Source organism: Engystomops pustulosus, chromosome 1 (genome assembly GCF_040894005.1).
Source record: "Engystomops pustulosus chromosome 1, aEngPut4.maternal, whole genome shotgun sequence".
Lineage (NCBI taxonomy): Eukaryota > Metazoa > Chordata > Amphibia > Anura > Leptodactylidae > Engystomops > Engystomops pustulosus.
In genome coordinates, this window is record NC_092411.1 from 80,232,455 (window position 1) to 80,257,670 (window position 25,216).

At 44.7% G+C, this 25,216-nt stretch overlaps 2 protein-coding genes across 7 annotated transcripts; both read left to right on the plus strand.

The window, feature by feature from the left end:
- The first annotated feature begins 608 nt into the window (after positions 1-608).
- Positions 609-21,330, plus strand: YDJC (YdjC chitooligosaccharide deacetylase homolog). 6 transcript variants are annotated; one of them, XM_072144604.1, is made up of 6 exons: positions 609-858; positions 5,614-5,798; positions 6,137-6,296; positions 11,105-11,204; positions 11,595-11,772; positions 20,305-21,330. In XM_072144604.1, the coding sequence occupies exons 1-6, from the start codon at positions 838-840 to the stop codon at positions 20,639-20,641; spliced, it is 981 nt and encodes a 326-aa protein (XP_072000705.1). In that variant the 5' UTR covers positions 609-837; the 3' UTR covers positions 20,642-21,330. The 6 variants fall into 6 exon arrangements, with proteins under 6 accessions (XP_072000705.1, XP_072000723.1, XP_072000709.1 ...); XM_072144622.1 differs by lacking the exon at positions 609-858 and adding an exon at positions 1,194-1,288; XM_072144608.1 differs by lacking the exon at positions 609-858 and adding an exon at positions 1,248-1,283.
- Positions 16,161-20,086, plus strand: LOC140115988 (uncharacterized). The gene is made up of 4 exons (XM_072132840.1): positions 16,161-16,547; positions 17,080-17,163; positions 17,478-19,340; positions 19,419-20,086. Exons 1-4 carry the CDS (start codon positions 16,161-16,163, stop codon positions 19,713-19,715), a joined length of 2,631 nt encoding a protein of 876 aa, XP_071988941.1. The 3' UTR covers positions 19,716-20,086.
- Positions 21,331-25,216: the final 3,886 nt, after the last annotated feature.

Below are 25,216 nucleotides of genomic sequence, written 5' to 3' on the forward strand. Positions count from 1 at the left end.
TGAAAAGACGTATCTTGCTACTTCCCTCCATCCTGCCTTTTTTTTCTACGTACAGGAGGTATAGCGGTGAGACAGAGGCAACAACTATGCCTCTATCTGACACTATGGGGCAGATTTACTTACCCGGTCCAGTCGCGATCCAGCGGCGGGTTCTCCGCCACTGATTCGGGTTCTGCCGGGATTCACTAAGGTCCGTGCGCCGATATTCACCAGGTGTCGCTGCTGCGCCTAGGTCCGCCGAAGTTCACCTGCTTTTTTCTGGTGTATGTGAGTGCTTGATCTTGCGACACAAATGGCTTTTTAAATCCGAATCCTTCGGGTTGTCCGGTGGCCACGCCCCCGATTTCTGTCGCACGAAAGTCGGCGCGATTGTGGCAAAAATCGATCGCATGCGCCACAATCCCGTGAAATACAGCGCAAAGCGGAAATATTGCCCAGAATGGAGTTGCAGGAACCGGATGACACTCAATGGGACATAACTTGGAGCTTCCCCTTCTCCCTCGTGTCTACTACCTGCTGCCATCCGCCTCCCAGTACTGCTGTACGGCCGCCAGCTCTCTTTAGTCTCCACCCACGTACTTCTATCCTTTCCATGATTGGGTAAAACGCCAATCTGCCCCGCCCTGGTCTGCTGTCACATGTTGAGGGAAGTAGTAGAGCAGCCGGGCTGAGGCTGAGGCGCTGGAGAAGCAATGCTGCGGGCAGGGTTCGGGCTCTTGTTGCTCGGTCTCTGCTGTACCTGGTGTCCGGGGCAGGGGAGTGAGGACGCAGAGTATGTGACGTGCGGCTCCGTGGTGAAGCTGCTCAACACCCGTCATAATGTAAGACTGCACTCCCATGATGTCAAGTACGGCTCAGGTGAGTGATCTCCCGCTATAGACTCATCTGCTTGTCCAGGCTCCTGTGCCCGGGTGTTATCCAGATGCCTGTCACTTCCTGCCAGTGTTGGGGAAGGTCATCACATAGCAGCACCTCCGCCTGGCAGTGTTAGGCTGCTGCATGTAGTGGCTGCATCGTGCCCAATGGCGGATTACAGCATGGTTGTTATGGGCACACACCTGGGGCCCCGGCTCTCGGGGGGCGGGGGGGGGGGGGCTGATGGCTTCTCCAAAATGTCCATATGATTATGGAGACTCCACAATTATGCAGATTCTGATGGCCGCTCTGCTGGAGAGAAGCTGTCACAGGCCCCCTGGCTCCTCCCTTCCCCATGGCTCCTCCCCCTAGAACTTTACAGGAGCTGCAGGACACTAAGCAGTGAGATGTGCCGCTGCCGGACACTGGTGAGGTGAGAGGCTGCGGCCCCTGTGCGCGGGAGAGAGGTCAGGTGTTTGGTGTGTATTTTGCCTTGTTTCTCATAGGCAGCAGTACGACCACAGTGACTGCTATACGTGTGGCCATGCTGTTAAGGTCTCCCCTCACCCAGTATGACTCCCAGAATGCATAGAACATAGGGGCCCCGCGCTGCCCCTGATATTTAGGTGACTGTATGGCTGATGAATACAAGACTTGGAGGACCTGTCAGGGAAATTTTGGGACACAAAAGCAACTAAAGGTCCCTATGGTGTGTGGTGGTTTGGGAAGCAGTTGCCTGGCCCTACTCTATGAATTGCTGCTTCTCCATGAATTGTACAAGCATACATCATATATACCAGCACAAACCATGATAAATCTCCCCATAGAGTCCCAAGTAATCCGCAGGCCGTGACCTGAATGCGCACTTAGCTTGGGCTGGAGCTATTGAGAAGTAAACCACCGAGCACAGAAATCTGATATTGTCTGTAAATAAGTTGTGTGGCAGGGGGCCCCTGGTTTACTTAATCTGCCATTGGGTGAGAGGTGCCCTCTGCCTCAGGCCAACGCTGCTCAGAAAAACAATTCAACCTTGAACTTTGGTATCAGAGAAATGGAAGATGTAACGAAGTCTGATGTAACTTTGTAATTGCTCCTTCAGCTGCTGGCACCAACTCTGTCTGCTACCTCCAACCTTAGGCAGCCAGTGGGCATTCCAGCTGCTGTAGAACTACAACTTCCAGCATACCCACCATAAGTAGTCAGTGGGCATTCCAGCTGCGGTAGAACTACAACTTCCAGCATACCCACCATAAGTAGTCAGTGGGCATTCCAGCTGCTGTAGTACTACAACTTCCAGCATACCCAGCATAAGTAGTCAGTGGGCATTCCAGCTGCTGTAGAACTACAGCTTCCAGCATACCCACCATAAGCAGTCAGTGGGCATTCCAGCTGCTGTAGTACTACAACTTCCAGCATACCCACCATAAGTAGTCAGTGGGCATTCCAGCTGCTGTAGTACTACAACTTCCAGCATACCCAGCATAAGTAGTCAGTGGGCATTCCAGCTGCTGTAGAACTACAACTTCCAGCATACCCACCATAAGTAGTCAGTGGGCATTCCAGCTGCTGTAGAACTACAACTTCCAGCATACCCACCATAAGTAGCCCTCACAGCCTGAGCCATCTACTGCAGATGCGCTGTATCTTCCTATGGAGCGGGGCGGGGGTGAGCAGCGCTCATCCCCTGCTCCTCTCCGCAGCGCCGATGTATGCCCGCCGTACTACGGTACGGTGGGCATACATCGTGTGAATGTAGCCTTAATCTGTGTACAAGTCTCCAGTATGTCACAGCTGTTGCTTGGTTTCTTTACAATTATCTCCAGCTATGGGAGGAGACGATACATGTCATGCTGGGCATGTGACTTTTAGCTGTAGCCGTGCCTCATGAAACGTTGTTTCTTTTATTGCTGGATCATTATTGTATGTTCAGAGTCCATTAAATGGAAAATACGACATCTTTGGAATGTTTAGTTGCTATTTCCATTGGTTACATAGAATAGTGTAGCATTCTGCGCAATTCTTTAGTGACATCCAGTAATAAAAATGACGACTGTTGCACTTCAGATGCTGGACTCCAGTTCTCTAGACAGCTGCTATACAATCCATCCTCCATATAGTTCTAACACTGAAGTTTTCAGAACTTTTTTTTACTTTTTAACCTCATGTTGACAAAAATAACTGCAATAGAACATAAATGTTGTGCTTTGTTGGGTTCACCTATTACAGTGTGTGTCTTCTGGTTATTTTATAGGGTTATTTTGTTATACTATGGGGCACATTGACTAAGGGCTTTGCTCCGCACTTTTGTTGGACTATGCACGTTCTTCTAGGCTATAACTGCTTGCTCAGGTATTTATGGTGTCTGCGCCGCTATTGTGTCGCACATGACCCTTTTGTGGCGCAGCTGCGCTGGCTTTTATGCAATACAAATTAGGGGCGTGCCGTCGGACGGTCCGACTGATTTGGACCGAGCGCCGTATTAACCCCTTCACGCTCCGCGGCGGATATATCCGCCACGGAGCGCAGTGACTTAGCGCTCAGTGGCGGATATATCCGCCACGGCGCCTATGCCGGCTCGGCTCTGGATCAGAGCCGAACCGGCATCGGGAAACACGGGGTGCCGGCTGTAACTAATAGCCGGCACCCCAGTGTAACACCCGCGATCGGAGTTGTCTCCGATCGCGGGTGCTTAACCCTTTAGATGCCGCGGTCAGCGCGACCGCGGCATCTAACAAGCATCTGGGGTGTCTTTCCCCCACGATCGGCCCCCCCGAACCGTTTTCGGGGGGCGCCGATCGTTGCTATAGTAACTCTGGGGTCCGATCTGGACCCCAGAGTTACTAGCAAGAATTGCCAGTAAGATGGCGTCTGTGACGTCATCTTACTGGCAAAGTGCCAGCCTATGCAAGTGCATAGGCTGACACTGATAATACTCTGCAATACATGAGTATTGCAGAATATTATCATGAACAAGCAATCAGAGGATTGCTTGTTCATATCCCATGGTATAAAAGTAAAAAAGTAAAAAAAAAAGTTATTCAATAAAAAAATAAAGTCATAAATCACTAAAAATGCCCCAAACCCCCAAAACATATAAAGAGACATATAACTCAAAAAAAAAGTCTAAATCATAACACAAACCCCACATATATAGTATCACCGCGTCCGTAACAACCCGTAGAATAAAAGTAAATCATTATTGAACCCCCACGATAAACGCCGTAAAAAAAAACTGTTATAAACCCTCCAAAAATTATGATTTTTACCTTTTCAATCCCACAAAAAATGCTATCAAATGCGACCAAAAAACCATATGTACTTAGACATGATACTGGTGCAAAGTACAACATGTCCCGCAAAAAACAAGCCATCAACCAGCTCCGTAGCCAAAAACGTAACAAAGTTATGCCACTTGGAAGATGGCAATACAAAAATTATAGATTTTTCCCCACATTAGGGTTTTGTTTGACAAATTTAGTAAAACGTAAGAAAATATATTCATGTCTGGTATCCCCGTAATCGTATCAACCCATAGAATAAAGATAACATGATTATTAGGCTATACGGTGAACACCAAAAAAAAAAAAGTCAAAAATCCAGTACAGAATTGATGCTTTTCTACTCCTGCCCTCAAAAAAAGTTCCTAAATTTTCAACAATAGGTGATACCAACCCCAAAATGGTAACAATGGAAAAAGCATCTCATCCCGCAAAAAAAATGCCGTCACATGGCCCCAATAACGAAAAAGCGAAAATTTTATAGCCTTCAAAAGGGGCCAATGAGGAAACTAAAATCCTGGCAGCTGCAGGGCTCTCCTTCCCTTCTGCGTCTCGCTGTGCGCCCATAAAACAAGTCACAGCCACATGTGGGGGGTCTTTGTACTCAGGAGAAATTGCAGAACAAATTGTATGGTGGGTTTTCTCTTTTTATATTTTGGAAATGTGTAAATTTTAGTGCTAAATGAACGTATAAGGGAACAGTATGACCATTCTAAATTTCACCTCCATTTTGATTCAATTACTATGAAGATCTCAAGGGGTTAACAATCTTCGTAAAAGCTGTTTCTGATAGCTTGAGGGGTGCAGATTTGAAAATGGGTAGATTATATAGGGGGTTTTGATGCTAAATATGTAAAATTTCATTCAAAACTGTATTTATCCCCAAAATAGTCAATTCTGAAAATCCGGAAAAGCGATATTCTATTTGTAAGCTGCGTGACATCAAAATAAATTATCCAGACATTTCAGAAATTATGAAAATGTAAAGTAGACAAATGGGAAATGTTATTCAGCAACTTATTTAGGTGGTAAATCGATCTGCCTGAAAACGCAATGATTTAGAATTTCGAAAATGGCAAATTTTTCAAAAAATGTATCATATTTTCTTTTTTTTGTAAATAAACGCAAAACTTATCTGCCAAAATTTACCACTAAAATGAAGTACAACATGTGGGGAAAAAACAATCTCAGAATCGTTTTGATAAGTAACAGTGTTCAAAAGTTATAACCATATAAAGCGACGCATGTCAGAATCCAAAAAATCGGGCTGAGCCTTAAGCTGTAAAATGGCTGCGTCCTTAAGGGGTTAAATAGCAATTTTAGTGCAGTTTCCGACTTTCTAAGTAAATGTGTCCCTCTTTGTTTAGTATAATAGTCGCAATTAAACCACTGAATGGATAGAATAAATTGTCTTTACTTGACAGTGAGGGAAACATTGAAAATCTTTTAACGTATATTCTTTACTTTTCTATATTCTTAGTCACCCGGGCAGCAGATGATGACTTTGAACCCAGGCATCAAGCTGGTGGTGACGGGAGATGACTTTGGTTACTGTCCGCGCAGAGACCGTGGCATTGTTGAATGTTTCAATGCTGGTGCCATTACCAATGTTTCCCTTCTGGTAAATGGCAGCAATGCAGCTTGTGCAGCAGACCTAGCCCGCAGGTAAGAGTTATAAACACGGTTCTTATGGGATGTGATGCTAAGCAAACACTAGGAGGCCACAATTACACGTATGCAGCTAATTTCCTACACGCAGCAAGCTGTATGCCCCGTGACATGTTTACAATACTCCACACCCATTTAGCTTACTGAAGTGACATGAACACAAGTATTTGACATTTTATTTAACATTTTATAAATATGCAAGTTTTTCCCTCATAGCTTCAAGTCAAATATTACCGCAATTGTAAATCTCGTATATGCTTTTTGTATTAAGAATTCTGCTAAAGTGTGCATAGAGAAGGTTTTGCAACAACTTTTATTAACATTTATTATTTTAGGTATAATATACCAATTGGTTTGCACGCTAATCTCTCAGAAGGAATACCAGTATGTAGAGAACTCCATCAGAACTCCACTCTGGTTAACGCTCAAGGAGTCTTTCTTGGAAAAATGGGTATCCGAAAAGCGCTGGCACAAGGACTACTCAGGATGTCAGAGGCAAGTACATGATCAAATATAATATAGAACACATGATGTACACCAAACTAAAATGTGTAGATAACAAGCCATGAACATTATAATTTTCCGGAGCGATCTACTATTATGTATATTACCCCCCCCCCCCTGTGAGGGCTGCTGCTAATCAGAGCTGTACTTGGTCTGATCAGACTCAGAAGCTCTGATTAACCCCATGAGACCCAGCAGTGGCGTGGCATCCGAGTCTATAGAGCCAGCAACAGTGCTAGCTCCGCTCTTCTCTACATCGCGCTATTTCAGCATGAGGCTGTGAGGAGTGGAGAAGGGAGAAGCGGCAATAAACCACATCTCCCTTCTCCCTAGGAGACAAAAGGAGACCCAGTCCTGATCCCATGACTAGCGTGGGATTAATAGAAAATGGAAGCGATATCTAAAGATGTTGCTGTAGATTCCGGACCAGTGTTCACTGACATCTAAAGTCAGCGGGTGGTTCAGAAGAGGTTAAATATAGTGAATATTTGTTATTACAGCCATTCTGCAAATATAAGCAGTGAGATCTGAGTATCCATTTACTGTCACACAACAAAAGGCACTCTGTAGCCCTGGAGCAATGTTTGTGCTCACATAACTTATACAGAGATGTCTTTGTGTATCTTAACGGAAACAATACAAAGTAAGACGCCATTTAATATTATGGGTTAAATTGGTGATAAGCTCTCCATAAAATAGCAAATCAATATCAGATTGTAGGGGATCCTGCAACTGACATCCCAAAGATCATTTTTTTTTTAGAGGAGATGCTGAAAACAACAGAATGGAGCTGAGGGGACATGTGACATTTTTACATTGTATCCGTCCTGGATTCGGCAGGAAAGTTCTGTTTTCTAACCACTGTGCTGCCTTCCTGGGCCTTCCTGGTTGCTTGGTTTATCCTGCCTCTTCCTGGTCCTGATGCCTCTGCTGCTCTGCATCTGTAGCGTATGGGACCAGAATTCTGCTACCTCCATACATATTCATACCATATGCTGGCTGCGCCCCTTATGAGAGCAGTGGAGGATTGTGGGTGCACTACATGAGGGGGTGGAGGACAGGGGGGGGGCACAATATAAGGGCAGAGGAAGAGAGAGGCCATAATGTTGAAGAGATGGGCCACAATATGAGGACCCGGTGGAGACGGGGTAATTAGAACAGACTGGGGTGGACCTAAAGGAAAGGGAGGGTAAAATTAAAGGGGCATTATATGTTGCCGAGTTGCACTTGGGGGTATTATTTGGATCCATAGCGGGGTTGGTTACAGGAAGGGGGAATTATACTATGTGGGGGCTATTAAGGTTGATATTATACTATGCTTGGGGTGGACCAATGGGCAGGTTTTAGCAAAAATGGGATGGTCTTTTTGTACCTCCTTCTCTAGCATAAGAGTTGGGAAGTATGCAGTTACATAACGGTGTTTGTTTACAGGACAGAACAGCTTTGGCTGGCCACCTGTCCCCATACTTCAGTGCCTGATGCATGCAGTGCATGGCTGGCCTGTTCCCAGCGCAGCTTCCATGCCCCTGTAAACAAATAGGGAGGGACCGCAGAGGTAAGTACAAGTTTGCTTGGGTTTTTTTATTTTTTTTTAAAGCAGCTGTGGTTTCTCATTATTATTATTGCCTATCCATGGCCTCCCTTCTAAAATTGACTTTTATAATTATTTTAATGATTCTAAAGGGCCCCCTGGGTTGTTTCCAAAGCCCCCGAGTGCTGTAGCTTCACAGGCTATTACAATAAGGCCCGTTCCACACTTGCGAGTGTGATGCGATGAACTCGCAACGCAAGCTGCCGGGAACGCACGGCCCGAACGCTGCACACCGGGAGTGAACTGACATGCTGAGTTCACTCCCGCGGTGCAGCGTTCGGGCCGTGCATTCCCGGCAGCTTGAGTTGCGAGTGTGATGCGAGTTCATCGCATCACACTCGCAAGTGTGGAACGGGCCTAAGCAGAGCAGGTCTCCTCTCACCCTGCACTTTCTGCTGCTGCTAGATTATGGAGGGAGAGGGTGGAGATATCTTCTGTTCCTTGTAACAGCCTGTAAATCTGCAGGTCTGAGTGGCTCTGGTAACGCCCCCAGAGCCCTTGTTAGCATAACTTTAAAAGTTGATTAGGAGGAGTTGGGCCCAAGAAAGACCAGCAAGGACAGATCATGGATAACAAATATAAGAAGATTCAGTGCCTGGATCTATGAGTGAGTGTCACCGGTTTCAGGTTAGATTTTCTTTTTTCCTAAATGCGATGTTGGCACAGTGCAGTTCAGCAAATCAAAAGCCACGTGTGAACATATACCTTGAGGGACAACATTGTATTGGCAGGATTAGGTTATTGCAGCTAAGGTGCAGTTACTAAGGATTCCCACACTTGAAAGCCAAGTATCTGCTACAGAATCTGCTGTGTGTGAATGCACCTCAAGCATGGGGTGGTTTAATTGCATCTCCATTTGCCAGACCTTTGTTGCAAGGAAAATTATCTGAGAATTGGTTAGAGGGTTCCTCTGTGTGTTTTTTTTTTTTTTTTTTTAAAAAGGCCCTTAGACAGAAAGCACAAACATGTGCAATATAAAATATTACAAATGCTTTTTAAAGCCATGAAAGCGGGAAGAAAAACATTTGCAGTTTAAAATGCTGTGAGCCATCATGTGACCATCAAGCTGGAGTCACACCACTGCAGTCATTCAGCTCAAGACATCCCTGCACAATGTATCTCCAGTGTAAGAGCTCTATATAACCAATTGCAACTTGTAACCCTTTTCATGAATATCCATTCATTCTATTGCCTCTTCGGACAACACTCAAGTGCCTTAACCCCTACGGGCCTATTTTTGCCTTTAGGACGCGGCCTTTAGGACGAGGCCTAAATAATAGCTAGACTCGTAAATTATCCCATTATGGAAACTACACCCCTTAACGTATGAAAAAGCACTTTTAAGAAGTTTGTGTAACCCTTTAAGTTTTTTTGAGGGATTAAAACAAAACGGAGGTGCAGTCTACAAATTGTAATTATTTTTGACAAAACAATCATTTGAAATGGATTAAATGAAAAAAGGCTCCACAAAGTTTGATACCCAATTTCTCCCGAGTACACCGATACCCTATATTTGGTGGTATCCTGCTGTATTGGCGCACGGCCGGGCATAGAAGGGAAGGAGGCGCAATCCAGAGCAGATTTACATTGTCACATTATACAGGCTATATTTTTTTTTTTTCTTGTTTTTTTTTAATGTGGACCTACAGGGGCTTTTTTTTTTTTTTGCAACATGAGATTAACTTTTCTGTTACTTAATTTTGGGGCATCTATAGCTAACTGGTGAGATTTTATTAACTCTTTGTTAGTGGAGGAAATGAAAATCATCAGACCTCGGGGCTGCCCAGAAGAGGATCGGATCCCCCGGCAAGCAGCACGGGGGATCCGATCCATCGGGGGAAGAGCCTTACACGCTGCGGTGTGTAAGGGATTAACACGATCATAGCCGGCTCCGATCGTGGGTGTTACAGCGCGGTTCGTGAGCCGGTGCCAGAAGCGAGATGTTATAGAATGTCTCCGTGTGGGAAATATCTACCCGCAGGGATGTACTATAACATCCTGGTGCGCGGTGGGGGAATATCTACCACGAGGATGAAGGATTGTAACCAAGCACACTGACAAACTTGTGTGTGCCCCCTCTGGCAGGATCCACTCTTATTTAAAGGGAACTTACCACCACAAATCTACCTATGAAGGTTGGTAGGTGCATGTATTCGACGTGAGGCTAGCCCTTTTTCGAGCTAATCCTCAAATCCCCGATATTTTTTTTAAATCATTGGAAAATGTACATATTAGGGCAATAAAGAGGCTACTGGGGTGTGGAGTAGCCGGACATGAGGCTACACGTCGCGGCTACTCCACGCCCCAGTAGCATCTTTGTTCCTCCTCATAGCTGCATGTCCTCGTCTGAGAAGCCGGAGTTATGCGCATGCACAGAAGCTCAGGCTTCGGAGCAGTGGCCGCGCAGCCGCGGGTCAGAGGGCCGGCTTCTTGGACGAGGGCCGAAGATGTCAGGGTAGGAAGAACAAAGAGGCTACTGGGACGTGGAGTAGCTGCGATGTGTAGCTTCATGTCCGGCTACTCCACAACAACTACTACTCAGGCTACTTTGGAGTCTGAGGGGTTCCAGGCTTTTTTTTTTTTTGTAAAAACCAGGGCATAAGAAGCTAAGAGAAGAGTGGATCCTACCAGAGGGGGCACACGCCAGCATGTCACTGTGCTTGGTTCACAATCCTTGATCCTGGTGGTAGTTGTCCTTTAAAGTGCCCCTGTCAATGTAAAGGGGCGCAAAATATTTATGGTGAGTAAAAGACCGTGCACCTGGAATGCTGTGCGCCACATTTACTGAAGGTTTTAGGCCGTTTTCCCACTCCTCTGAAAAAGGGGCGTGAACAGAAAATGGCCTGTGCACCAGAAGATTCGATATTGTGGTGCAGAAAACTGACCAGATTAATCATCCAGCATCAGACCCAATGATTAGTTCTACTTTGCATTGGTCTGAAGACCGACATATTAATACATCTCCCCCATTGGGGCAATGTAAAAGCCACGTGTGAACGCAGCCTTAAGGGTAACATTACTACATTAAAAGAGGAAAGTATATTCGTACAGCTCCATGTTTTTTAATAACCTCCCATTGAAGAAATATATGCATATGGCAGATGAATTAAATAAAATGTCATTTCCCGGATGAGAATACCCCTTTTAACTGTGATTTAATTGGTGTTTACATTTTTGGTGTATAAATTACTGACCTTCTGCTTATCAGGTTCGGCAGGAATTGAGTGCGCAGGTCAAGCTGTTTTGTGAGTTGACTGGACAAAAACCCCAACACACAGATGGACATCAACACATTCACGTCTTACCAAGTAAGATTTTTATTTATTTAATTTTTTTTAATAGTTAACAAATGTTTTTAAAAAGGAACACATTTACAGATGATTGCATAATCTACAGGCCATGATAAAGACTGTGGCCATGCCAGGATACAAAAAAATAAATTTTTCACGTATTTAGAGAATGTGATAAATCTTTTTTTGCACGGATTTCATAATAATAGCTTCCATAAGGGTCCCAAGATCTCAAGCCCCCTTTCATCTCCTTGTAAAACTGCAATGAAGGTGGTGGTTACATTTAATGCCAGCATGTAATGGGGTAAAGAAAACTCAATTCAACCTTCTACTTTCTGCATGTGAAGATGAAAAGGTAATGAATGTTCTCTGGTAATCTAAGCTGCTCACATTTAGTTTTTGTCACAGAAATCAGAGAGGAGTTTGCAGAAGTTCTCAAGGAACATGGTATTCCTTATACTCGGGTGCCAGTAGAAGTTGGACTGCACAGATGTAGCTGGGTTAAGGAACAACTCCTGGAGTTTTACAGAGGCGTGGAAGAAGATGCATTAAATAGTGTGGAAATCTTCAGAAGTCATGGCATTCGGTGAGTTATGTAAACTTGTATGACTTCACAAAGTCATTGATAGACTCCTATTAGAATAATATACAGCAGAGGAAAAAAGCAGGCAAAAAATGCAGCGCTAATGTCTGTGACTAAAAAGGATTATCTTCATTAAAGGCTTTGTCCCATTTTGGCAATTTATGTTTTTGTTTGTATAATGAAAACTTTTTTAGATCTCTTCTTGCTGTCATTCTATAGGGAGCGTCTGTTTACTTCCTGTGGACAGAAATCTGACTTGTTATATCACACAGCTCTGATTACTCTGATACTAACGAGTCGTGCACCTGTGTGACCATGGTCAGATTTCTGTCCTATGGAAGTAAACATAGAAGCTTTCTATAGTATGACGGCAAGCAGAGATCTAGAAAACTGAAGAATTGGTACAGAATACAATATTAATTTTTTTAGCTGAAATAAGAACTCCCCTTTTAAACTAATTAATTCAAATCAATCTTGGACTTGTGAACCCATTTTAGGGACACTTGGCATATACCCAGGTGTTAATCCAGTTAGCACCACTGATTAGGGGTTGTTCTTTTCCCTTTTTTTCTTTTCTTATGCATCCTAATAGAATAAGTTCCCTTACCCACAAACACATTTTCTCATACGTGCTGTCAGAGTTCACATTGGACAGACCTCTGGCTCATTGATGGCCTATTTTCAGCTTCCTTGAAACGTGTGTGAAAAAATTGACCACACTAGGAGTGCATCTTATTCAGCAAGTTTCACGTACAAACTGGATCAGAAAGCTGTGTTTTTTCTTTAACAGTGAATGATTGTATCACAGACTTAAGGCCCCCGACGCGGCTAACACTGTAAGATAAATCTGTTGTCCAGTCTGAGTTCACACTACTATTAGCCTACTTTTTGCCAGTATTTTTGGATGAGATGGGGCGGTGGGGGGTAGTGCAGGTATTTTTGGTGACAATGTAGAAATTAGTTTGTTAAATTTCCCCTCAAAGTAATTTATAACATTTTGAGCCATAACTGTTTTCAGGAAGCTGGGATCCCCTTTGCTTGACCGTTGTATACAAGGGACTAGTGGTGCATGTTGCTGACAATGATTTCACCTATTAAAGGGCTTGTTCTGGATTAGTGAAATGAATGCTACAGTTTCTTATTAAGCACATTGCCACAGATGGGTACTGGTGGGTGGCAATGATATTAGGAAGGCGTCCCTGCCCTTCTGCCGCTGCTGTCTGGAGTAGATTTGCACCGCACTCAAGAGTGAAAGTTTGCAGGCTGTAATGTGTGCATAAGACAAACTCTTCCGCTGGCTGTGCCTTGTCCTTTACTTCCACTTGCCATTGTGTTGGCATAAAAGGGGGAAATAATTTGCAAGCAGTGTACAAGCCCTGATAAATGTCCCCCGGTGACCTGCATTTGGCATTGAAGCAACATTCACTTAATGATATTGAAGCGCACACACAGGCCTTGTGACAAATGTATACACTCACCGGCCACTTTATTAGGTACACCATGCTAGTAACGGGTTGGACCCCCTTTTGCCTTCAGAACTGCCTCAATTCTTTGTGGCATAGAGTCAACAAGGTGCTGGAAGCATTCCTCAGAGATTTTGGTCCATATTGACATGATGGCATCACACAGTTGCCGCAGATTTGTCGGCTGCACATCCATGATGCAAATCTCCCGTTCACCACATCCCAAAGATGCTCTATTGGATTGAGATCTGGTGACTGTGGAGGCCATTTGAGTACAGTGAACTCATTGTCATGTTCAAGAAACCAGTCTGAGATGATTCCAGCTTTATGACATGGCGCATTATCCTGCTGAAAGTAGCCATCAGATGTTGGGTACATTGTGGTCATAATGGGATGGACATGGTCAGCAACAATACTCAGGTAGGCTGTGGCGTTGCAACGATGCTTAATTGGTACCAAGGGGCCCAAAGAGTGCCAAGAAAATATTCCCCCACACCAGGACACCACCACCACCAGCCTGAACCGTTGATACAAGGCAGGATGGATCCATGCTTTCATGTTGTTGACGCCAAATTCTGACCCTACCATCCGAATGTCGCAGCAGAAATCGAGACTCATCAGACCAGGCAACGTTTTTCCAATCTTCTACTGTCCAATTTCGATGAGCTTGTGCAAATTGTAGCCTCAGTTTCCTGTTCTTAGCTGAAAGGAGTGGCACTTCTGCTGCTGTAGCCCATCTGCCTCAAAGTTCGACGTACTGTGCGTTCAGAGATGCTCTTCTGCCTACCTTGGTTGTAACGGGTGGCGATTTGAGTCACTGTTGCCTTTCTATCAGCTCAAACCAGTCTGCTCATTCTCCTCTGGCATCAACAAGGCATTTCCGCCCACAGAACTGCCGCTCACTGGATGTTTTTTCTTTTTCGGACCATTCTCTGTAAACCCTAGAGATGGTTGTGCGTGAAAATCCCAGTAGATCAGCAGTTTCTGAAATACTCAGACCAGCCCTTCTGGCACCAACAACCATGCCACGTTCAAAGGCACTCAAATCACCTTTCTTCCCCATACTGATGCTCGGTTTGAACCATGGCCTGACCATGTCTATATGCCTAAATGCACTGAGTTGCCGCCATGTGATTGACTGATTAGAAATTAAGTGTTGCCTAATATTAGGTGTACCTAATAAAGTGGCCGGTGAGTGTATGTGGTCACTGATGATGTGTAAAACCCAACTTAAATGGAACCTATCAGCAGAAAATGACCTAATAAACCACTAGCAGTTTGCTGTCAAGTGGCTGCCAGATAATGCTTTCATGGCCCAGCATGATGGTATTACCCAAAATATGTACTTTGAAGTGAAATCTAAATTGGCAGAGAGCTCAGTGCTGAAGTCAAGCTCTCCCTGGCTCGGAATGGTCACCTTCGCTGCATCCAGGGACTACATTGAGCAGGTCTACTGTATGATGCCAATCACTGCAAAGGGGGCATTCTGAGAGGGTGACTTTATACGTAGAATTTACATATCACTTCAAATGTGATTTTCCGCTTCGTCCCCCATGACGGCCCAACCTGGAGGATGCCCCTTGACCTCTGCAGGGACAGGAAGAAGAGAGGTTAAATGCTCCCCCCCTTGCATCCTCCCGCCAGTGTTCTTCCTGTCCCTGCCGAGGCAGGACAAGAGAGGTGCCCTCTCTCCTCCAGGGGGGGGGGGGGGGGACGAAGTAAACTTACGGGTAGTCCTGGCTGGCTAAATCCCGGCGGGCTGGGGCGTTCGGTCGGCCTTGTGTCCTCCCTTTCGCCGCCCTTCCAGTCCGTTCGTCCTGGCCGCCGCTCCGCGATCCGTGTGTGAGCGCGCGGCGGCCGAAAAAACTACAATTCCCGGCGTCCTCGAGGTCCGATGACGACTTCCGGTCGCGACCGGAAGTGGCGGCTCACAGGACCGCAATGCATCCCTGGGAACGGGAGCACGGCGCAGGCGAAGTCTACAGGGGGATGGGCTCCCCATTAAGGTATTTAAGGTCACCTGGAGCAGGTAGTCTCGCTGATCTCAGGTCTAAGATCTGTGTGTGACGCTGCGGTGCTGGTTTCCTGTGCTGTGTATTTCTGAATTTTCCTGTGCGCTTCCACGGCTTTTATGATGGCTGACGAGGCAGACCCTACCTTCCTGCATCCTCCGGTTTCTGTAAGTGGGATTTTGTGCAGGTTTGGGTTTTTTACTGTGTGTAAAATAGTGGGTCATTTATTATCCTCCGCTTGCCCTTTCAGGAGAAAGACCAAGGGTCTAAAACGAAAGGCAAGGAGGATAAAGGGGATAAGACGAGCAGGTCTGAAAAACCCGAGAAAAGCCGGCTTAGAAAGTGCAACATGTGTGCCCACTCTATGTCCGACTCATACAAAAAGCCGATTTGCAAGTCTTGCATCGACAATTTTATGAGAGAGGAAAAGACATCCTTCTTAGACGAATTAAAGGGGTTTATCGAGGAGAAAATAAGTTCTTCAGTGGCCGCTGCTACGTCCAGGCCTCCACCGTGTAAAAAACCTAGAGTGGAGCCGGATTCTTCTATATCTGAGGGGGGGGATGATTCTGAAGCTCCCTCATGCTCATACGTAGAAGATGATGATCCTACGGACTCACAAAAAACAGAAGATTCACGTCATCTGTTTCAGTTCGAGGAACTCGATGGTCTCTTAAAAGCAATTAGACAGACCTTGGAAATCGAGGAGATTCTTCCCCCTAGATCTAAGGAGGAGGAACTATTTGGGGGATTGAAGGCAAAACGCCAGAGGGTGTTTCCCCTGAATGACACGTTAAAGGAGCTGGTTTCTGAGGAGTGGCAAGAGCCAGAAAAAAGGGTTATCGTGTCCAAAAACTTTAAAAAGAGACTTGTTTTTGAGCCCGAGGAGTCTAAAGTATGGGACACTTGTCCAAAGATGGATGTGCAAGTTACCAAAATAGTAAAGAAGACTGACCTTCCTTTTGAGGACGCGGCCCAATTAAAGGACCCTATGGACAGGAAGTCTGACTCCCTGTTGAGAAAGGCCTGGGAGACCTCCATGCTCAGTCTGAAAACTAACTTGGCTTCCACCTCAGTCGCAAGGAACTTGCTGTACTGGCTGAATGAGTTGGAATCCCACATCAAGGAAGGGACTCCGAGATCAACAATCTTGGAGAACTTTCCTTTGCTGAAATCTGCAACAGCCTTCCTCGCAGATTCTGCTGCCGAGGGAATTCGTTTCGCTTCAAAGGAGGGAGCACTTACTAACTCTACCCGACGGGCGCTGTGGCTAAAACAGTGGAACGGGGACATCAGATCCAAGGCAAAACTGTGCAGTCTTCCCTTCTCAGGGGAGTTTGTGTTTGGCCCAGAGTTGGATGCTATACTTGAGAGAGCATCAGATAAGAAAAAGGGCTTTCCTGAGAGATCGATACCCAAGAAGCAGCCCTTTCGAGACTTCAAAAGGGATTCCTACAAGGATAAAGGGAAAAGGGGACGCTGGAGCTACCCGAAAGGAGGTAAAGGGAGAGGGTTTCTGTTCTCCACCCCAACAGACCCTAATAGAAACAAAAAACAATGATGCCATAGTAGGGGGAAGGTTGCTGAGATTCAGAGGAGAATGGACAAAGGTCACTTCAAATCCCTGGGTCTTAGATATATTACTGCATGGTTACAACATCGAATTCCTCAGACTTCCCCCTACGAAATATATGCCACCTTCACCTTCCATGTCACTTACATCCCACAGTTTAATATGGCAAGAAGTAACTTCTCTTTTGTCTTCTGGAGTGATTATACCTGTTCCACAGGATCAAGAGAAATCCGGTTTTTACTCTTCTCTTTTTTTGGTAAAGAAACCGAACGGCACAAACCGACTAATCATCAACCTGAGAGGTCTCAACGAGTTTATCGTCTACCGGAAATTCAGGATGGAGTCGGTAAGATCAGCCACACACATTATTCACCAAGATGCATTAATGTGCACTATAGACTTAAAGGATGCATATTATCACATCCCTATACACCATTTCTCACAAAGGTTTTTAAGGTTTTCTGTCTTGTCTCCAGAGGGTGCTACTCTACACTTTCAATTCTGTGCACTCCCCTTTGGAATATCATCTGCACCAAGGACCTTTACAAAGGTGATGGCAGAGGTGGTGGCGTCTCTCAGACTACAGGACGTACTGATCGTCCCGTACCTAGACGACCTGCTCATTGTTGGCCAAGACAGGGGGAGCTTACTCTTCTCCAGAGATCTCACCCTAGAAACCTTAAAAAGACTGGGATGGATAGTAAACTACCAGAAGTCAGAACTTTCCCCAGCTACTGTGAGGAAATTCCTGGGTGTAAACCTGAACTCAGTTTACCAAATGTCGTTCCTTCCACAGGACAAGGGAGACCACATCAAGGATCTGATAACAAGGTTCAGGAGAAAATCAGTGATCTCTATCAGAGAAGCTATGAAGATTCTGGGCTCTCTAACAGCCTGCATCTCCTCGGTAGCCTGGTGTCAGGCCCATTCCAGAATACTCCAGGGATGGATCTTAAGATCCTGGAACAGAAAACAGGAGGATCTGGACAGGAAAATCCCAATCCCACCTGCCGTCAAGGAGGACCTGCTATGGTGGTTGGAAGACGGAAATCTGAGGAAAGGGATCTTCTGGTCAAACAGCCCTTACATCCCAATCCAGACAGACGCGAGCCAGAGGGGCTGGGGGGCAGTGATGCCTCAGCAAATTTCCCAGGGTACCTGGACAGAGGAGATTACAAGAAGGTCCTCAAATTTCCGAGAGTTGCAAGCAGTATGGGAAGCACTCAGCGCGAACACTCCTCTTCTTGCCCACCAACACCTCCTAATTCTATCAGACAATACAACTACGGTCTCCTACATAAAAAGACAAGGAGGAACCAGGTCTCCTCTCCTGAGTACCCTAGCTCGGAAAATATTTTTGTGGGCAGAACAACACACTCTGTCAATATCTGCCACTCATCTAAAAGGCACGGAGAATTCAAGGGCGGACTTTCTAAGCAGAAGAAAGATCCTACCAAACGAGTGGAGCCTCAAGGAGGAGATCTTCCAGCGGCTAACATCTTTGTGGGGTTATCCTCTAGTGGACTTGTTCGCAACAAGGGAGAATACCAAATGCCTGCATTATTTTTCTCTGGAAAAAGGGGAGAACAGGGAACGGCTGGACGCCTTCTCTCACTCCTGGGACATTCCGCTAGTCTACGCCTTCCCCCCAATTCCCCTGATCGCCAGGGTCCTGAGGAAAATATTTCAGGAAAATACCAGAGCCATCTTCATCTGCCCGAACTGGCCGAAGAAAAGCTGGTACCCACTCTTGAAGAAGATGTCACCAGAGAATCCAGTCATTCTTCCGCTATCAGAGGACCTACTACATCAGGGTCCAATCCATCATCCAAACCCAGGGAAATTACAGCTGTCTGCCTGGATCCTGAATCCAGCTTCTTAAGCTCTCAGGGACTCTCATCTGAAGTCATCAAGACCCTGAAGGCAAGTAGAAAACCAGTCACCTTTGCCATCTATCATAAGATATGGAAGAGGTTCTGTTCCTTCTGTAAGGACAGTCCACCTTCCCAAGCTAACCTTAATATTTTGCAGGTGCTTGAATTTCTTCAAAAGGGTTTGGAGTTGGGTTTGTCTACCAGCACCCTGAAGGTCCAGGTGTCGGCGCTTAGTGCCTTCTTCGACCAGCCTCTCATCGAGCACAGGTGGGTCAAAAGATTTATTAAAGCTGCCTCTAGGTTAAAGCCTCAGACTGTTAAAAAATCATCAGCATGGGACTTAACTCTAGTTTTGAATGCCTTAATGAAGGAACCATTTGAACCTATTGATTCCTCCAGTGTTAAAAACCTGACACTTAAGACAGTTTTCCTGATAGCCATCACTTCTGCTAGAAGGTTAGGTGAACTTCAGGCTATATCGATTAGGGAACCCTACATGAAAATTCTAGATGATAGAATTGTGTTGATGTTGGATCCAAATTTTGTTCCCAAGGTGGTTTCCGACTTTCATAGGAATCAGGAGATTATCCTACCCTCCTTCTGTGAGAACCCTTCTTCGGCAAGAGAACGCGAATGGAGTTCTTTGGATGTAAGACGTTCTGTCCTAAAATACCTACAAATTACAGAGGCCTGGCGTATTGACTCTAACCTTTTCATCCAATTCCAGGGGAAAAATAAGGGGAGGAAGGCGTCGAAGGCGACTATTGCAAGATGGCTGAGACTGGCAATTGCCTCATGTTACGACCTACAGAAAAGCCCGATACCAGCAGGAATCCGAGCTCACTGGACCAGGGCTATGTCCACATCTTGGGCGGAAAGAAGAGGAGCGTCACTAGATCAGATTTGCAGAGCTGCAACGTGGTCTTCATCCACTACATTCTCCAAGCATTATAGGCTGGACTTGCACTTGTCAAAAGACCTATCTTTTGGACGCAAGGTGTTACAGGCTGTAATCCCTCCCTAAAAAAGCTTACTAATTTTGTAAGTCTCCAGGTTGGGCCGTCATGGGGGACGAAGCGGAAATTGTGAATTAGATTACTCACCGGTAATTCTATTTCCGTTAGTCCACCATGACGGCCTATATATTTTCCCTCCCAGCTGGATTTCTTCCTTTCTTTGTATTATTATTTCCAGATAATTTTCCTTTGTATGTGGAGCAAACATACTAAATAAACCTGGTTGTATCTTCCTCAGCATGGTTATTTTGTAATCACTGGCGGGAGGATGCAAGGGGGGGAGCATTTAACCTCTCTTCTTCCTGTCCCTGCAGAGGTCAAGGGGCATCCTCCAGGTTGGGCCGTCATGGTGGACTAACGGAAATAGAATTACCGGTGAGTAATCTAATTCACAATTTCTGGATAATGCCCCCTTGCTGGACAATGATAGAAACATGATCTGGAGGATGTTTACCTGTTTCACAACATATTGGTAATGGTTTATTAGGTAAAGTTCTGCTGAGGGGTATATGACATATGCATTAGACACTAATAATTTGCTTCTGTATGAAGTATGTACAGTCTTTTAAAAACAATATTTTTACTTTTTTTCTTCAGGTGGCCTGATGTTTACATTGGTCTAAGTACCATGGGGGAAAACATGACCATAAAGAATATTCAGAGAGCCCTGGATTACAGCTTTCAGTCGCTTCACAACTGCCGGACACAACAGAACTCTGTGCACAGTCCAAGTTCTCGCTCCCCCAAAAGTATTGAACTAATGACCCACCCAGGCTACCCCAGTGTGTCATCTGAAGGCGGCTGCGGGGAGGGCCCTGATGACTTTTCTCAGTCTTGGGAAAGATTACATGAGATGAAAGTCCTTAAAGATCCATTATTGCATAGTTATTATAGTGAAAGGGGTATACATCTATGTGCATTTAGAGACCTATGATACATGTTCGTGCTGTGCCTTTTGTTTATCAGCAAATGTGTTCTCATGCAAAAAGACTAGTTTTTTTTTTTTGTTTTGCAAAGAACTCAGGGAAGATATTTAATGAAGTAGTTTTTTACGTATATATTCAGCAAAGGATCTTCTATTGACCTTGACCATGACATCTGTAACAATTACAATTGGTGCTGCTGTTCTGTTGGGCACATGCTCTTGACCATACAACGTTGAGGGTATCTTCAAACAGCTTTGGCTTGTTTCTGATGTGTGCACTGCTGCCATAGCCAGGGAACAGAGCTCAACCTTTGCAGTGCAAAGGAATAAGGGACATGTTACTTCCTAAGAGACATGGTGCAGATTAAAAAAGCACAGTGGAAATGTTTTCATGTGTATGGGATTGTCATTAATCCCATATGTGTCTGTATTATGCTGCAGATTGGCCACACCGTAAGTCTGCAGCTAATTTGGAATAGGATGACCTTAACCAGTTGATGCTCCATGACATACTATTGGCATGGAGATCGACTGATTGTGCTCTTTGTCGTCATAGTATGTCATGGACCTGATCCTAGTTCAGATCATCACTGAGCTGAACTGTCATTAGGAAACACAGGGTGTCAGCTGTCAATTACGCTTGTGTTAACACTTTAAATGCCTGCAGGTGGATTCCCTGCCCTATTGGAGAGCTTTTTTTTGGAGGGGGGGGTGGATTGGGGATTGGTGCTATGGCAATCCTGGGGTCTGATCTAAGACCCCAGGGCTGTCCTTAGTAAATGCCTGTAAGGTCGTATTACAGACATCACCTTACATGCTCTGGCTCAAATTTACTTAGGACCTTGTGTCAGTTTTCTGTTGGACTATGCACATTCTTTTCAGTGCAAACTGCTTGCACATGTGTTTAGAAGTGCCTGTGTCGCATGCAACTTTTTTTTTTTTGTCACAGTTGTACTATTCTTCATGCGACACAAATTTCTGCCCTGAAATGGGTGTTCTGGTTTTCATGCAAAGTCTGGCAGAAGTGTGTTTCGCACCATATGTTAAAGGTGCCCAAAAAAACTAACGTGGTGCACCCTGTCGGGGCAGTGCAAAACATGCACCAGAAATCATGAATTTGGCGCACACTACTAAAAAAAAAGTGCAAATGCCACCTGTGTAAATGTGGGTCACTATGTCAACCTATGCATCAGTGTTGCAGGGTATTATAATGAACGGGCAATCAAATGATGGATTGTTAATGTCCCATAGTGGGGCAAGAAAAAAAAAAAAGAAAAAAATGGTTTTAACCCCTTTCTGTTGCGCGCTGTAATGGGAGTTATTTGACAATAGTGCACCGGCCTGTCCATCACAAGACCATGGACAGATCTCATTGCATTGGAAGTAAACAATGAAGCTTATTATAGATTCGCAGCAAGCAGAGATCTAAAAAACTGTAAGGAATAAATACAGAAAGTATATTGGTGAACTGTATGATTTTTCTTTACACAAACCATATCAAATATTTGGTGAAAGTGGAAAACCCCTTCAAATGGCCTTCATTTTATAAAATGGTCAAACAGACGTTTTTATTTTAGAAGTCATGTGATAATTAGAATATCATTTTTTAATCAATTTTATGGCACTTTAGTTGAAAAAAAAAAAGCAAAAACTGAGTGACATTTCTTACAGATACCAAATGAGTGCATACTAGTATGTGTGTGATTATGATACACGTGATTCACATTAAACTTTCTATTTAAATTAAATTATCTCTTCAAATTTACTACAGTGTTTTTCAAAAGCATGGGAAAGAAAGGAATCAAATCTAAAATAATAACCATATACGAAGAACAAAGACTAATGGGAGATATTTACCTGGCATCAGAATGCATCTTAACTAATGTTTAAAGGAAATCTACCATCAGAAATGTGCATGATAAACCAGGGACACTTACGCATGGATCCAGGCCCCGTGACTAGTTCTCTTATTATATTTGTTATCATGCCCTTCGTACTTCTAAAATCAACTTTTTGAAAGACCTGGGGGGTCTTATCTGAGACCCTCCATGCTCTGGCTTCACAGACTGTTACACTGTCTTCCCCTCCCTCTGCTGGATCTTCCTCTACTGCAGTGAGATTACATCTGCCACAGAGTGGGAGGGGAGTGCTCCTGCACAGCCTATCCCTGGTTTATCATGCTTCATTTTGATGCTAGATTTCCTTTAAGACACTTTTACAACTTAAATTGTAACAGAATTTTAAATTTGTCTGTTAAATTGTTGTGTATGAATTGCAAAGACAACATGTCTGTGCCTTATGTGACATAGGTTTAATGGTACAAAAATAAAGATCAAAGAAAACTTCAAAGTTCACACCTTATTTCATAGTATCATAGTTTATAGGGTTGAAAAAAAGACACATGTCCATCAAGTTCAACCAAGGAAGGGAAGGGATTGGAGGAGAAGGGATTTAGGGGAAACTTTTCTATGTAACATAACCATCAATGTTATTAAGGTGTAAAAAGGCATCTAGACCCTTCTTGAAGCTCTCTGCTGTCCCTGCTGTGACCAGCGCCTGAGGCAGGCTATCCCACAGATTGACAGCTCTCATAGTAAAAAAGCCCTGTTGCCTCTGGTGATTAAACCTTGACAGTCACATGGCGGCTACTCAGTGCATTTAGGCATGTAGACATGGTCAAGACAATCTCCTACAGTTCAAACTGAGGATCAGTATGGGGAAGAAAGGTGATTTGAGGGCCTTTGAACGTGGCATGGTTGTTGGTGCCAGAAGGGCTGGTCTGAGTATTTCAGAAACTGCTGATCTCCTGGAATTTTCACGCACAACCATCTCTAGGGTTTACAGAGAATGGTCCGAAAAAGAAAAAACATCCAGTGAGCGGCAGTTCTGTGGGCAGAAATGCCTTGTTGATGCCAGAGGTCAGAGGAGAATGGGCAGACTGGTTCGAGCTGATTGAAAGGCAACAGTGACTCAAATCGCCACCCGTTACAACCAAGGTAGGCAGAAGAGCATCTCTGAACGCACAGTACGTCGAACTTTGAGGCAGATGGGCTACAGCAGCAGAAGACCACACCGGGTGCCACTCCTTTCAGCTAAGAACAGGAAACTGAGGCTACAATTTGCACAAGCTCATCGAAATTGGACAGTAGAAGATTGGAAAAACGTTGCCTGGTCTGATGAGTCTCGATTTCTGCTGCGACATTCGGATGGTAGGGTCAGAATTTGGCGTCAACAACATGAAAGCATGGATCCATCCTGCCTTGTATCAACGGTTCAGGCTGGTGGTGCTGGTGTCATGGTGTGGGGAATATTTTCTTGGCACACTTTGGGCCCCTTGGTACCAATTGAGCATCGTTGCAACGCCAAAGCCTACCTGAGTATTGTTGCTGACCATGTCCATCCCTTTATGACGACAATGTACCCAACATCTGATGGCTACTTTCAGCAGGATAATGCGCCATGTCATAAAGCTGGAATCATCTCAGACTGGTTTCTTGAACATGACAATGAGTTCACTGCACTCAAATGGCCTCCATAGTCACCAGATCTCAATCCAATAGAGCATTTTTGGGATGTGGTGGAACGGGAGATTCGCATCATGGACGTGCAGCCGACAAATCTGCGGCAACTTTGTGATGCCATCATGTCAATATGGACCAAAATCTCTGAGGAATGCTTCCAGAACCTTGTTGAATCTATGCCACGAAGAATTGAGGCAGTTCTGAAGGCAAAAGGGGGTCCAACCCGTTACTAGCATGGTGTACCTAATAAAGTGGCCGGTGAGTGTATATTAAATAGCCAAGCACAGAACCTTGGGGTACACCACTTATAACTGGTGACCATTCTTGGTAGGAATCATTGACCAAAACTCTCGATCTTTCAGCCGGTTTTCAATTGCAAATTATTCCTGCCAAACCAATAGACCCCGGCATTTAACGTCCCTTCTGGGGGTCTTTCCCCCACAATGCCCCCCCCTGCTGTCTTTGGGGGGGGGGGGGGGGGGCGATCGTTGCTATGGCAGCCCTGGGGTCAGGACCCCAGTGCTGCATGCTTGCAGTGCCTGAAAGATGGCGTAGATGACATCACCTTAAAGGCACAATGTCAGCCTATACATGTGCAAAGACTGACACTGTTAATACTCTGTCATACATCAGTATTGCAGGATATTATCATCTGATTGCTTGTTCATGTCCCAACAGTGAAAAAGTAAAAAAAAACCCCTTATCCAATAAAAAAATAAAGCAATAAATCAATAAAAATGCCCATAAGTACCATAACATATAAAGAGACATATAACACAAAAAAAAGTCTTAATCATAACACAAACCCCACATATATAGTATCACCGCGTCCGTAACAATCAGTAGAATAAAACTAAATCATTATTGAACGTGCACGAAGAATGCTGTAAAAAAAAAAAACACAAAAATGACAATAATTATGATTTTTACCTATTAAATTCCACACAAAAAGCAATAAAGTGATACAAAAACATATCTACTTCAGAATGATACCGTTGCAAATTACAACATGTCCCGCAAAAGAACAAGCCATCAACGGGCTCCATAGCTACAAAAGTAAAAA